Below are 13,435 nucleotides of genomic sequence, written 5' to 3' on the forward strand. Positions count from 1 at the left end.
CACTAAATTCTTAGGCAGTCCATCAGAACACTCATCTCTCTGCAGTTCAAGAGCTTTGTCTGAACATGCATTGACATCCACTAGAGGGTACCAGAGAATACTGATTTTTGTTTTATTAGGAYGATCATTTCCCAGAGGCACCAAAAACACATGCCACCAAGAAGAAAATCATAATGCATAAGCAAAGATCCATTAATGTCAATGGGATCACCCATATTATCTAAGGTAAACCAGTGACTAAGAACCCCTTCAGAAATGGGGCTTAATATGATACCCAGGGTAATTCAAAGAAAGAAAATATTCAGCTGTGATTCTGAATACAGGTGTGTTTAGAAACAGAAATCACAGTGCCATGCTAAGGAGGAGCGACGCTTACCGGGACAGAAATTCTGAGCCCCTTTATGAATGGACTACAAACACAATAAAAGTGCATTTTTAAAGCATCTCAAAAGTAAATGTTAGCAAGCAGCATGTAAATATCAAAAACCCAAAGGAAACCCAAATCAGCCCCAGTCTAACCACTGCAGCTGCTTTTCACGTGCACTGTTTCTTGTTCCCTGTTATAGCAAAAATTACAAAAACCCCAGTTTTTGTACTGAAAATAGTATTTCCATCTCAGAACTGTTGTCCTGTGCCAGGGCGTAAGAGCCACAGCTAATAACGCAAAACTTGTGAAAAATGTGCAACAGCAAAGTTGAGACAGACTGCTTTTTAAAGGTTAAGCTTTATAAATGGCAGCAATATTTAGCACCTCCCAAGCATCTTCCATCTGCAGCTCAGAATGCTTGATAAACATTCATAAGTGAAGCCTTTTGAAGCCCACACGCAAGAGGGATGTTTAATATGATCTCCAGCTGGAGGGAATTCAGACCTGAGCCAACTGCCTGTGCTTGACAGGGGTGTTCTTCATGGGTCAGGGAATATGTGACTCCACATAAGGTTTGTCCARAGAYGTGTCCAGAGAAGGGCAACAGAGATGGGGAAGGGGCTGGAGCACAAATCTGATGAGGAGCAGCTGAGGGAGCTGCTGGGGCTCAGCTTGGAGAAAGAGAGGCTCAGGGAGGAACCTTCTTGCTCTCTACAGCTCCRTGAAAGGAGGTTRTAGGGCAGCRGGGTTGGTCTCTTCTCCCAAGTRACAAGCAGCAAGACAAGAGGAAATGGCCTCAAGTTGTGCCAGAAAAGGGTTAGRTTGGATTTTARGAAACATTTCTTCACTGTAAGGGTAGTCAGGCATTGCAACAGGCTGCCCAGGAAAGTGGTGGAAAATCACCATTCCTGGAAGAGATGGAAGTTCAGAAATGTATGGATGTGGCACCTGGGGATGGGGTTTAGTGGTGACCTCAGCAGTGCTGGGTTAARGRTTGGAGTTGATGATCTTAGAGGTCTTTTCCAACTTTAACTATTCAGTGATTCTGTGTGCASTGCTCTCCCCTGGGCTATACTGGCACAGAAGCTCTTCTAAATCATCCATGCAGAGCACAGAGAAAAGTCCCAGACCACCCCCACTTTGATCAGCCTTGCTGACTTGAAACCCTTGGCTGAAATCTCACTGTGGCTGGTTTGGTATCTTGTGCTTCTGACACACCTTTACTTCTTTGGTGCTCCTTTCTAAGGAATGTGATCAACGCCCAGAATACCTGAAACTCAATCTCTGCCCATGCCCCTCATCCTGAAACAAACTGCAGAATATCCATAAGTCTAAGAAGAGAAGGAAAGGGGCCCATGTTGCATGTTTCATCCATCCATCCATGCATCCATCCATCCATGCATGCATCCATCCATGCATCCATCCATCCATCCATCCATCCATCCATCCATCCATCCATCCATCCATCCATCCATCCATCCATCCATCCATCCATCCAACCATCTTTTCCCCATTACAAGCTATTTTGGTGCTCTTTGTGCAGCCCTACAAACACAGGTCTTCCTGATACCTTTGGTGTCCAATGAGGAAATTCAGCCATTGATGGATGATCTCAGGGGATATGAACCCATGTGCAGTTCAGGGGAAGAATTTTCCACCCCTTTTCTCTTCAGACAGTGTGTGCAATCTCTGACTCTCCCTCTCCTCTTTCCTTATTGTGGCACTCACTGAAATGCTGCTTCAAACCTCAATGGAATCAGTGAAAAGACTTCAAGGGCCTTTCACAGGCTTTGGATGAAGCCCTGATCAGGCACTCCATTCCCTGTGGTGCTCTGGGTTAAAAGCCATTGTGCAGAGATAGAAGAGTTGATTCATGATRCACTGACTCACTGCTGTGGTGTCTGGGCACACGCTGTGGGCATTACATCACATCCCGAGCCTTTTCTCCCCCAGCAGGGTATCAGACATTCCCTGGCTGTGCACAGCCACAGCCATCTGTCCCAGTCAGAGCGGGCTGGCAGCAACAAGCCAGAAAGCAAAGAGCAGGGTGGTGGCCGGTTCCTCCCAGGAAGGGATGGCAGTGACCTGCCAGGGCCAGCTCTGCCAGCAGCTGCCACCCTTGGTGAGCACACAGGTGACCAGCTGGCCTGGCCATGCTCAGCTCGTGACTCAGGCCCTGCTCTTGGGGACCTCTCATATCTGGACAAACTGTGGCCACGGGAGACACTTTGTATGTAGAGAAACCGTACCTTGGTGCCATCCAGAGGGTCTTTATGAACAAASGCCTGCACAAACTCCTCGGGTCCGATGTGACTTAGCCTCTCCTGTTGAGGGTAGGGGAGGGGGAAGAGAGAGGGAAAAGTAAGAAAGAACCCCAGATTATCTTCTGTTCCTYTTGGTAAGACATCATCATTTTCTGTTAGCTTGAGTAGTGTCATTGAACTGGTAGATATCCAACTAACCAGACATTAAAATTCATAATAATAACTAGAAATGTGTCAGTAGAAAGATGAAAATGAGAATAAATATGTCTCATTACTGACAAGCCACAGTAAGAGTTTGCTCCACTGCGCTGGATGCACAGGGTTACCCCTGGGAGCCAGCAGACATCAGCTCTGTGTTTGTGCTGCTTTAGAGCTGCTGTGTCCAGCACTGCTCAAAGCCTTTTTCCCCAGCTGTTACAGTGGCAATAAAGCTGCTCTCTGGTGTCTCAGCATCCACTGCTCAGCTGCCCACAGGGCTCTGTCCTGGCTCCCTGCCCACTGACCCTCAGGTGTTGCTCTGGGTCACTGGGTAAGGAAGGCACTGACGATGCACGTGACACATTAAAGGCTTTGCTGACACTGGAGAGTGCCCCAGGCATGAACCAAAACAAGGATAAATAAAGAATCCAAATATCTTTTAGCAAAAGACAAACCACCTCCAGCAGCTCCTGAAAAAACGTGGCAGCTCCAACCACACTCTGACCTTCCTGCTAGGCTTTTCATTCCCCTTAAACAAGTTTAGTAGAAAAATAAATATTTTCAGAATGTTGTAGGCCACAAAGGTATTTCAGAGGAGRTATTTTGGATTTCCTAGAGCTGAAACAGAATACTCAAGCAACAATAAAATAAAAGGTAATTCTGTTCAAGTGAAAATTTTAATCCTATGTTTTTTACTCTTACCACTGGTAACTGCATAGGGCTCTTACTAACCAGGAAGTGTTTTAAATATGTAGCAAATRATTCTTACTAACAAATAAGCATCAGATAGCTTCAGTGCAGAGCACCTGACATATTGCACATAGTAATGAAAGAGAAGGTAGAGAGCATTGATTACAGCACAGTGGAATTAAAATCTCTAGCTTCATCTGGTTRCAAAAGGCAGTGATGCCTSAGTTACAGRSAATCTCCCATTGGAAGACAGTTGYASTGTGGAAAAKGAAAAAAAMCAAAAGCAAGAAGAAAACTCCATAYAAAAGAACTTCTACTCCCTGGCTTAAGTTACATAAAGGAAAGAGAGCAAAGCTGCATGTTCTGAAAATTAACAATTCCACTTCTCAACAAATAGAATATCAACTATCTTCAGAACTCCAAAGGCTCATTTCCTAATATTCACTCCAATCCACARTGCATTTCATGTTTTGTTTTCCCAGCCTTCCTCTCGAGGATGATCAGTGCCCACGGGAGGAGAGAGCACCAGAGTAACAGGAGATCTGCAGATGGCAGCAATGTTTTATGTTCCTCTGTGCACTCAGGAGGTCCACAGGGAGGACCCAGCCCTGGGAGAAGGGTGGGCAGCATAAAGCACACCCAGAGTTTTGGCATTGCAGTTTAACCCATGAGAGTCTGTTTGGGAGCAGAGTGCAGCCCAACACAGTGGAACAGCAGGACTTTGTGGGGGTGGTATCTGCACACCCTCACRAGTCCAGGCACAAAATCCCAAAGGGAACAATGAAAGCCACATCAGACAACGCAAATGTTTTGTGTATCTGGAGATATGGAACCGAACTGCTAAAATTTCTTCCAAATTTGCACAAGGGTTAATGACCAGCCATTTTAACAGCACCTGCAGAGCTTGTGGGGCTCTGGGCACCCGATAGAAGTGACATTCCCGGGACTTGACTTTGCTGGGGAAGGATTCTCATTTCACAAATAAGCAAGCTGAAGCACAGTGACCTGTTCCAAGATGCACAGGGACACTCTGATATATTATAGCTTGCTTCCCAGGCACCTCTTAACCTGTCAAACCCTGCCTCCTGCTGCAATGCTGATACAACCTGGGATGTGCTGCAGCAGTGCAGACATTTTTTGGTTATGTCTGGAATACTTAGCAGCTGATGGCTTAAAATAACATCTCTGGCAGCAGAAGTTGGGAACCATTCCCACTTACCAGCTCCACATGTGTCAGCTGCTGAGCCAGGGTGTAAGGGTCACTGCAGACAYTCAGGATTTCTCTCTGGATTGATGGAGGTTTAGTTTTGAAGGCAACCAGCTTATCAGAGACAGCAGAACTGATCTTGACAATCCCCTCTTGCCCATGGCTGAGGGTTGCAAGCTTCTGATTCAGGGCTTGCAAAAGCTGGTTCATCTTTTTCCAGTAGGCCTGGAGAGACAGGGAGAGAAACATAAGCCACCCAGAAAACCTGACATAGGAGTGTTTTTGTGCTGAATTTTCCTTTCTACAATATACTCCCAAGCCAGCAACAGGTTACCATTTAATTTCCAACAAACCCATTTCAGAATAACCAGCTGGCTTAATTACAGCTCTGTGCTCTGGACACAGAGACTGCAGTCAAGAGAAGAGGCAGGCAGGACTGGTGGGTTGGGCTGGCACAGATCCTCCAGATTCCTGCCAACATCAGGTTCAAAGGAGAGGCAATGCTGCAACATRAGTTACTGCAGCTTTCTGGAGCACAGCAGCTTTTGGTACCTATTTTTTATGTTGGCTGAGGACTCTACCTGCTAATGGTGCCTTGTCAACCCTTATTTATTAGGAATAAGAAAAGTTTCTACAGCTATTTTCTCCATCTTTGTGACCTGAATGCAGCAGAAGCACACGGCTGCTTGCTACCCAGCTGCAGTGGCTGGAGCATTGTGTAGCTTTGAGTATTTAATATCCAAATGTTAATTGCTACTGAAGGGAGCTCATATTGTATTCCAAGCACAGCCACATGCTCAGCAGGATGATGATTGCTAACTTGCCCAGGTTGTTCTCAGAGCTGGAGCAACTTTCTAACAAAAGGTTTCAAGGTGCTGAGCACCCACTCCTTTCACTTAAGGAGAATGCTCTTCTGGGCTGGGCTGGAACAAAGAGCAGGGTAAGGAGGAGGTAGTCAGGCTTTTTTTTTTTTTTTTTTTTTGTAAAATAGATCTGTTAAGTCTGAAATGAAGCAAGTACCCAGAAGGTTGGAGAATGACAACACACAATATATTTGGAATCAAATCCCACAGGTGGAGTGAAAACGGAGTGAGGAAAATRAAACCCCCACTATTTCAGTTTTTATCTGTTACTGATGTATATTAGCTCCAAGGAAAGCCTTCTTCATGTAAATCACCATGCAAACAGATGGTCACACTTCTGATTTACAAAGACTGTTCTGCACCCAAACTAATGACCACCATCTAAATATCTCTCTGTTTTACATCCAGGTGTGTTTGCAAATCTAGCACAGCTTATGGAGTTCTGTGAACACAATGTTATTTTTTAGTGAAAATTCAAGTAATGATATATTTGGTATTTTGTGAACAYATTTTGTAAACAGGAAACTCAGTTTTTTGGAGGTGCGGGGGGACAGCACTGAAATCCAAGCCTTTTAATTAATATTAAACATCTGTCTGAAAGACTTAGCAAGAAACCCAGCTCGTCTTTCTAAAAAGAGTTTGAATGAGAAATCTTGGACCAGCCATTTCTATGAAGTATCAAATTTTTCAGTTTGGAGGAAAAACCAAAAAGCCACATAAAATTGCTTGAAAGATATGCATATTAGCCAGTCTTTGAATCTCGTTTGCTAGAGATCTAGCTTCACCTCACTTTGTAGGGAAAATGACACAAAAAATAGATACAGACAAGAGTAAACAAACACTCAGGTAAGCCAACCACCTCAAAAAGAATGGAAAAAAAAAAATGACACTTAAAGGACACAAACAATTACACAGAAATCAGAGCCCTTGAAGAGACTCACCAGAAATCAGTTGGATGCAACCTTGCCTAGAAAGCTTTTCTGTGCACATTGGGGGAGAAATTAAAAAAAAAATCCTGCTTTTGTCCTTCTGAAATAATTTCCTTCCTTCTTTAAACTGCCTCCACTAACTGAAAACAACATTGTTCATTGCCTCCAACGTGCTGGTAATTATCTTGCCACAAAGTGACCCCCCACCGTACAGTGGCTGCATGCTGGACTTTATCAACCAATTTCACTTCATTGCCACATTAACAGTCAAAAGAAGCACACTACTGTTTAATATTTAAAGAAAATGTTTCGTCCTTAACTAGGAAAGTTCCTCTGAAGACAGCAGGCCTCAGCAGGTGGCTTAGGAGCTCAAATTTTAATTAAAATTTCTAACTCTAAATGCAAATCACAGCACTTACTGAGAAATGCCTCTCAGCATGGACACCTTTACAAGCACATCACAGAGCCTTTAGAAAGTGGACTGTACAAAGGACAGGAGCACACACTGCAGGGGAAAATCCTGCACTGACCTACATGGACTGGATGAAATCACAAATCTTTCAGTCTTTAATTTCTGTGGCTCACWATGGGAACAAGTTTCTTCCAAAAAAACTAACGGCCACCATCACTCTTCTGTGCTGTCCCTTAAAATGAGGAAATTTGCATYGGGAGGACATGAGCTGTTTTTTAAATTAATTATTGATTTTGCTCAGGCATAATCACTTGCAATTACGGTGCCTAGTAATATCTGAAAAACAGTGATTTGAAACTAATGTAGTCTGAGGCCCCCCAGGGCACCCACCAGCATTTGTACACAGCTGTGCACGCTCCGGAGCAAAGGTGTGCACGCTGCTCAGGGCAGGCAAATAAACCAGGGCTCTGCAGGAAGATTCACAGCACTGATGGATCTTCAACAGGGCAACCACTGCTGTCAAAGAGCACCTGCACAGCCCCTGCTCTCCACCTTTGGGCTGGTTCCTGTTTTGCAGCAGACACGGTTTTGGTGGTCTGTATGGGTTTTCCTCACACCTGCTGTGGTGGCTGACCAGGACCAAGAGCACTGCCTCTGTTCCTTGAACGAGTTTTACTGCTCTGGTTAATGGAACTGAAGCCAGTCCAAGAGCAGCTATTCCCATTTATGACATTTTTTAGGTACAYAGGAGGGTTCAATTTCATTTCAATTTCTTCTGTCCTCTCTACACCCTTCTCTCTCTCATCCTCATGGGAATGTTCTTGTTGTTCTACTGGACTGCACCCCTTTGTGGCTTGAGGCCAGGCCTTGATGTAGCCACTGGAACTGAATTCTTCCACATCCCATGGTTAACCTAGAAGTAATTAGAGACTCTCTGTGTGCTATTTGTTTATTATTTTCATGAACTCTGTGGTCCTTTTAATGTTTGTGAATTAATTTATGGTTTTCACCCACCTGAATTTGCAAGCAGGTCTCCCAGAGGCTCCCTTCCCTGTGACCCACTGTGCCACACACAGAGCTCACRTATTTGAACACCAGGGCCATACAGAAATAAGTTTGTGCTCAGCAGGCCACACACTGCTGTCTTCTGCCACTTCCATGCTCCCAGAAAAGCTACAAGTCCATTCATATTTGTATTTTCTTTAAATGTAAGAACTTGGATCCAGAGAAGCAGTGGATGCCCCACCCTTGGAAGTGTCCAAGGCCAGGTTGGATGAGGCTCAGAGCAACCTGGGCTAGTGGAAGGTGTCCCTGGCCAYGGCAGGGGTGWGCAACAAGATGGTCTTTAAGGTTCCTTMCAACCCAAACCASTCTGWGATTCYGTGATTCTAACTTGGGAGATGACAGCTCTGCTGCTATTTGAATTTTCACCAGCACCTTGAGTCTGTGCTGTGCCTTCATATATCCTTTCTGCAAAATGGGAATATTGCTATCCTAAAATTCCATGTGCAGGAGATAAATTCCAGTGCTCACTCTGATGTGTCCCCCAGGYGCACCTAAAGAGAGATGTGGCTTTCAGGAAAGCTACTACAGGWTTTTACCATTATTGGAGAACAAAACTCCAGAGTATCCAGGAATAGAATACAGAAAAAGGAGGAAAAGAAGTAAGCAAGTGGGACAATGAATGTAACATCTCAACAGAACATCCCAAGTCAGGCATCCTCACCTCATCACAAGGGGCTATCCTGTGAATCATGTCTTTCAGATGGCCAATCATCCGCTCTTCCTGAAAGTCATACGGGAATGTCTCTGTCCACTCYGTCAGCAGCTGTAAGATTTTGGGTCCAAATTTTCTGATTCGAGCCTGAAATGGAAACCATTGATTGATGGACAGGGATTGAAATGTGTTTACTCATCAGTCTCCCACCGTGTGTGTCACTGAACGTGGGGCCAGGTTTTCAAAGAAGGCATTTACGCTGCACCTGCAAAGCCTGCACACATGCATACACAGAGGGTGGTGCACAAATAATACATTTTGACATGCAAAATGTACCAGAACGTAGGTGCATGCATAACTGCCTGTTTTACATGCAGATTCAAGTATTCTGCACATGCAATTGGCCTGGTTATGGCTGGATGGACATTTTGTTGGTGCAACCTTTATGCCTTTTTTAAAAACATCTGGCCTTTTTCCTGATTTGAACCATTTGTTCCTCCTTTTTGTACTTAACAACCCTTCTATATTTTCATCCTTCTCTGAAAAACTTGAATTAATTTCTTGAGCAACAAAGAGGTTTTTTGCTCCTTTGCTTTCTGGCTGTATATAAAAAAAAAAATGCTTAGTGACCAGATGTACAGTGAGGAAAGATGGATGAAACAGCAGCACGTTTGTAACTTTACCTGGGCTGCTGATAATGTTGCTCTCTTCCCACATGAGCTCAAGGTCGTGATAAGACAAGGACACTCACTCACACAACACACAGCTGATGCCCACTTTTGGTGTAGATTTAKCTGAGGATGTGGCAGTGGGAAGAGTCAGGATGGGGCAAGGAGGGAAATGCAGGGAATGGCACAACTGGTGTGTTGGTGTTATCTCCAAAGACAGCCAGTGTGGCTGCTCCCAAATCTTTCATCCTCCTTTGTGTGAAAAGGAAATGGTGTTAAACAACAAACTGCGTTTTTATTTACAGAAAACACAGACCGAAACAAACAGCCTTCTTCTGCATCCCACGTACTGCAGCTGAAGTGTACCCTGTAATCAGGAAAAATTATACTCTTAAGCTCCCCAGCTCTTTGTTTTTCAACCAAGGTGGTTAAAATGCATATTTCAGCTTTCCACCAACAACAGGTTTCAATGAACCACATCTCTAAAAATAACTGCTGTCAGCTAGCATTAAGCTCAGGCTCAAAGACCAGCAGGTGGCTGCTAAAGGGAAAGCTTTATTGGAAACTACAAAGGTCTGGGGAGACATTTGCTCCAGCTGTGTAAACTGCATTAGGAATTGAGGGAGAGGACTTTGTGCAAGTCACAGAACATGGGATAGGAGGTCGCCTGTGTACAAAGTTTCAAAATCAGCCCCAGTCTGGGGAATACAAAATCAGCTGTGCCCCACCAACCCTGTGTCGCTACAAAACCCAGATGCACTTCAGGCAGATGAGAGATCTTCATAACAAGACAGTGTTTGTCATTTCTTGAATGTTTAATGAGCAGCAAAACTTTGCAATGCTCCCATTTTAATCTTCCTAAACTTGGATCTGTCATAGAATTGGAGAACAGAACCTGACACCTTAGAAAACTTCTTTTGCATGGTTTACCYCACAAAGGTATTTCCATTAACACTGACTGTACAGGTAACCCAAGTCTGGGATTGCTGAGCACTTTGGAGAATGGTTCTCCACAGTGAAGGCACAGCTCCTGTGGACCATGGAACCAGCTGTCTGTGCAAAAACAAACACATGTTCGGACATTGCCGACTGGGTGTTTGATACTAAACTCATTGTTTCAAAGTTGGAAAGGCTGATGCTGAGAATCATTTCAGAATTTTGGGATTTCAGGAAGGCGGCAGCAAATTCAGCTTATTACCCTCTTGACTGCCCTGAAGGTGCATCTCCTGCTCCAGATAATGTACTGAGGCAGCGTCCATCAACACAGCAAGGAGAGCTTGGGCAGAACCAGCCCCGAACAGGACCCATCCCATGGTGGATCCATCACTGGGGCACTGCCAGAGGATGCACAGGGGTTGATGTACACTGCACAGCCCCTGGAGCAAAACAGGAGGAGAGCTGAGGCAGGAACAGCTTGGATTTTCTYGTTCTGTTCTCCTGTCAGGGCCTCTCTGCTGTTCCTGCCCGTTCCCAGTGCTCCATGGGTGCCACTGTCAGCATGGAGGGTTGGTGGGCACCTACCCCTGTGCTCAAAGGGRAGACCAAGAGGAAATATTGCTGTGCCAGGAGCAGGAGAGCAAAGGGGCAGAGAGACATGGAGTAAAAAAGGGAGAGAGTGGTGTGTGGACATCTCGACAGTGTGTGAGGCTGCTCCTACCTCCTGGCATCCACCACGCTTCACCAGAGCCTTAAAGAAGTTAACAAGGAAAGTCACCTGGGAAGGCTGAGACAGGGGGAAAGGGAAAATCAGAAGATTTGAAGCGACTGCTGCCTGAAGTATTGCTCTCAGKCTTGGACACCAGGATGCCTCAATGTCAGGATCTCAGTGGCAAATCCTTTATGAGAAAGCTTCATTCCAGCTAAAGAGAGGCGAGGGACACACACCAGAGCCCCAGAATCCTCTACCCACTGAGAACAGCTCACATTTTTCTGCTGTAAAGATGAACTAACCTTGTCCAGCACGGGGTCATCCAGCCGCTGCTGCTCAATGCACTTGTGACAAACTCGGGACAAAAGCTCATGGGGTTCAATGAAGAGTCTGGAACTCAGCAGGAATGTAAAGATATAAGCTTTCTGCAGGAAAAGGCAAGGAGAACAACTGTAAGCAGCCACACAGCGGGTAATATTGACTGTAAAAGCCCTGAACTYCACAGTTTGGGTTTTTTTCACTTGGCAAGATCTTTTTATGTAAAGAATGTAACAATTCCTGACCCTGAACATGGAGCTGGTTTCACTGGGTACAGGAGGCAGCAGAATCTCCTTCCTCCACAGAATTCACTTCCAGCCCTTAGTGGCCTAAACCCTGAGCAAACATCCAGTGAAGACAGTGTGAGGAGAAGYCCAGGTACAGAGACAGCAGAACCAGGACACTGCAGAGCAGGAAAGCTGAATGGGCAGGAATTGCTGTGTTGTACTGGGCTGGGAGCTGCAGACACCCCCACATCAGCCACATCTTGCTACTGCCCTGCAGATCTCACCCAGCCCATTTTAAGCAATATTTCATTTATTCTATTAACTCCCCAAAACTCATTTCTATCAGCCAAGTCATATCATATGCAGTTCCACATCTGTGAAGCTGTGGGAAGCAGGTCCGCTGGATAAATCCTTGGATTATTCAAATTATTCCAGCAGTGAATTTAAAATACATGCATGAAACCTCAGTTGTTTGCATCCTGACCCTTCCATGCACCTGAATTATCTCCTTTCCCCCAGCCCTGGCCATGCTCCTCAGCAGCAGGTATAATATTACATATCACACATTGCTTAATGAAAATCTCAGTCTGATCTGTCCATTACCTATTTTTATTGCCTTTCTGTTCCTTTTTTTTTTTAAATTGAGATACTTTTTTACTATTTATTTTTAGCTGATCAGAAACTGAGCTCAGGGTAATTTAAAACATGCTGCCTGCTCTGCATTGATAACTTCCCCAGTCTTCTAAAGTACCCAGAAGTCAGTGCTCCTTTGTGCTTTGAAATACAAGSCTTTCCATGGAGATATATTAGCACTTAAAAGTCTTCCAGTCAAACTCTGTCTGAATTCCACTGAGGATGTGCAGAATCCAGTGAAGTCAATAGCTTGCAGGACCATAAACCTGCTTCCAGTTTAGATCCTCACACTGTGGGTGAGGAAACATTTAATTTCCACTGGTGGAGCAAGGATTAGGATCTGCACTATGCTGTCCAGTGACTGCAAAATTGTGAATACAAGCCCAGGTAAATTATAAACCCACCAGAAAAAGTGTGTCTGTTGTCAAAACTCTGCACATAGAGGCAAACCTGAATGACTTCAGCAGCCACTGAAATTCAGCTAATTTAATGCCAGTTCAGACTTGGGGTGTTGGTTTTTTTTTTTTTTTTTTTTTTTTTTTTTTGCTTCAGTTTTCCTCTAAACCTCTCTGGGAAGCACTGCTATTTTTGAAGTGCTCCAACTGCTACATCACTAATTCATCACCACAACAGCTCCCCCCCTACCCTCTTCTCTTATTTAAAGGCAGTATCATCTTTGGGATCTGCTTTTTCATGGGAACAATTACAGAGCAGTGAAACAGCATTTAAAGCAATGCATCAATTTACCAAGCTTTAAGCGTATGCAGCTTTTAAATTACCCCTCTTAATTCAAAATTTAACACATTTGCACTTTTGCATGAAGTGCAGCCCCAATTCATCAAAATTAAACCATTTATTATACTGTGAATTGCTTACTTCAGGGTAGTAATCAGTGGTAGGTATCAGATGCTGGATCAGAGCATCCARAGATGCTGAGGTAAGGTTTCCATCCTGGAAGATCAGTCCTCCTTGTTCACCTTCTTTYGAAGAATGTAGATGAGGGCTGAAGCCACATGGGGTAAACATACTGGTAGAGCTCAGCGTTTGGGGCATGCCTTCCTGCAACAGAGACAGGGACAAAACCCATCAGAGCCACAGCCACATCTGTCTGCTGCCTGCTTTGAGCAACACAGCCACTAACGAGAGCTTCCTGTTCACAAAATTAAGACATCAATTAATATCAAGGATCCTTCCTTGGTAACCTTCACATGTCTTTCATTGCTGGCCTGGCGGATCATGCCTGTGATGGGCAGAACATGGGCAAATGGGAATTTGGATTCATGTTTTGGGCCAG

The 13,435-nt window shown here is 44.6% G+C and overlaps 1 protein-coding gene across 4 annotated transcripts in view; it reads right to left on the bottom strand.

Annotated features, from left to right (window-relative positions):
* Positions 1–13,435, bottom strand: part of RASGEF1C (RasGEF domain family member 1C) — a 72,690-nt gene that overhangs the window by 17,096 nt on the left and 42,159 nt on the right. For all 4 annotated transcript variants that reach the window (XM_057373724.1, XM_057373725.1, XM_057373726.1 and 1 more), the window contains exons 2-6: positions 13,018–13,200; positions 11,266–11,388; positions 8,657–8,794; positions 4,739–4,951; positions 2,617–2,691 (exon numbers count right to left, since the gene is read on the bottom strand). In XM_057373724.1, coding sequence (XP_057229707.1) covers positions 2,617–2,691; positions 4,739–4,951; positions 8,657–8,794; positions 11,266–11,388; positions 13,018–13,200 — 732 coding nt within the window. The remainder of the gene's footprint in view (positions 1–2,616; positions 2,692–4,738; positions 4,952–8,656; positions 8,795–11,265; positions 11,389–13,017; positions 13,201–13,435) is intronic.

The sequence above is a fragment of the Malurus melanocephalus genome, unplaced genomic scaffold (genome assembly GCF_030028575.1).
Source record: "Malurus melanocephalus ecotype Western Australia unplaced genomic scaffold, MMel_1.1 scaffold_205, whole genome shotgun sequence".
NCBI lineage: Eukaryota > Metazoa > Chordata > Aves > Passeriformes > Maluridae > Malurus > Malurus melanocephalus.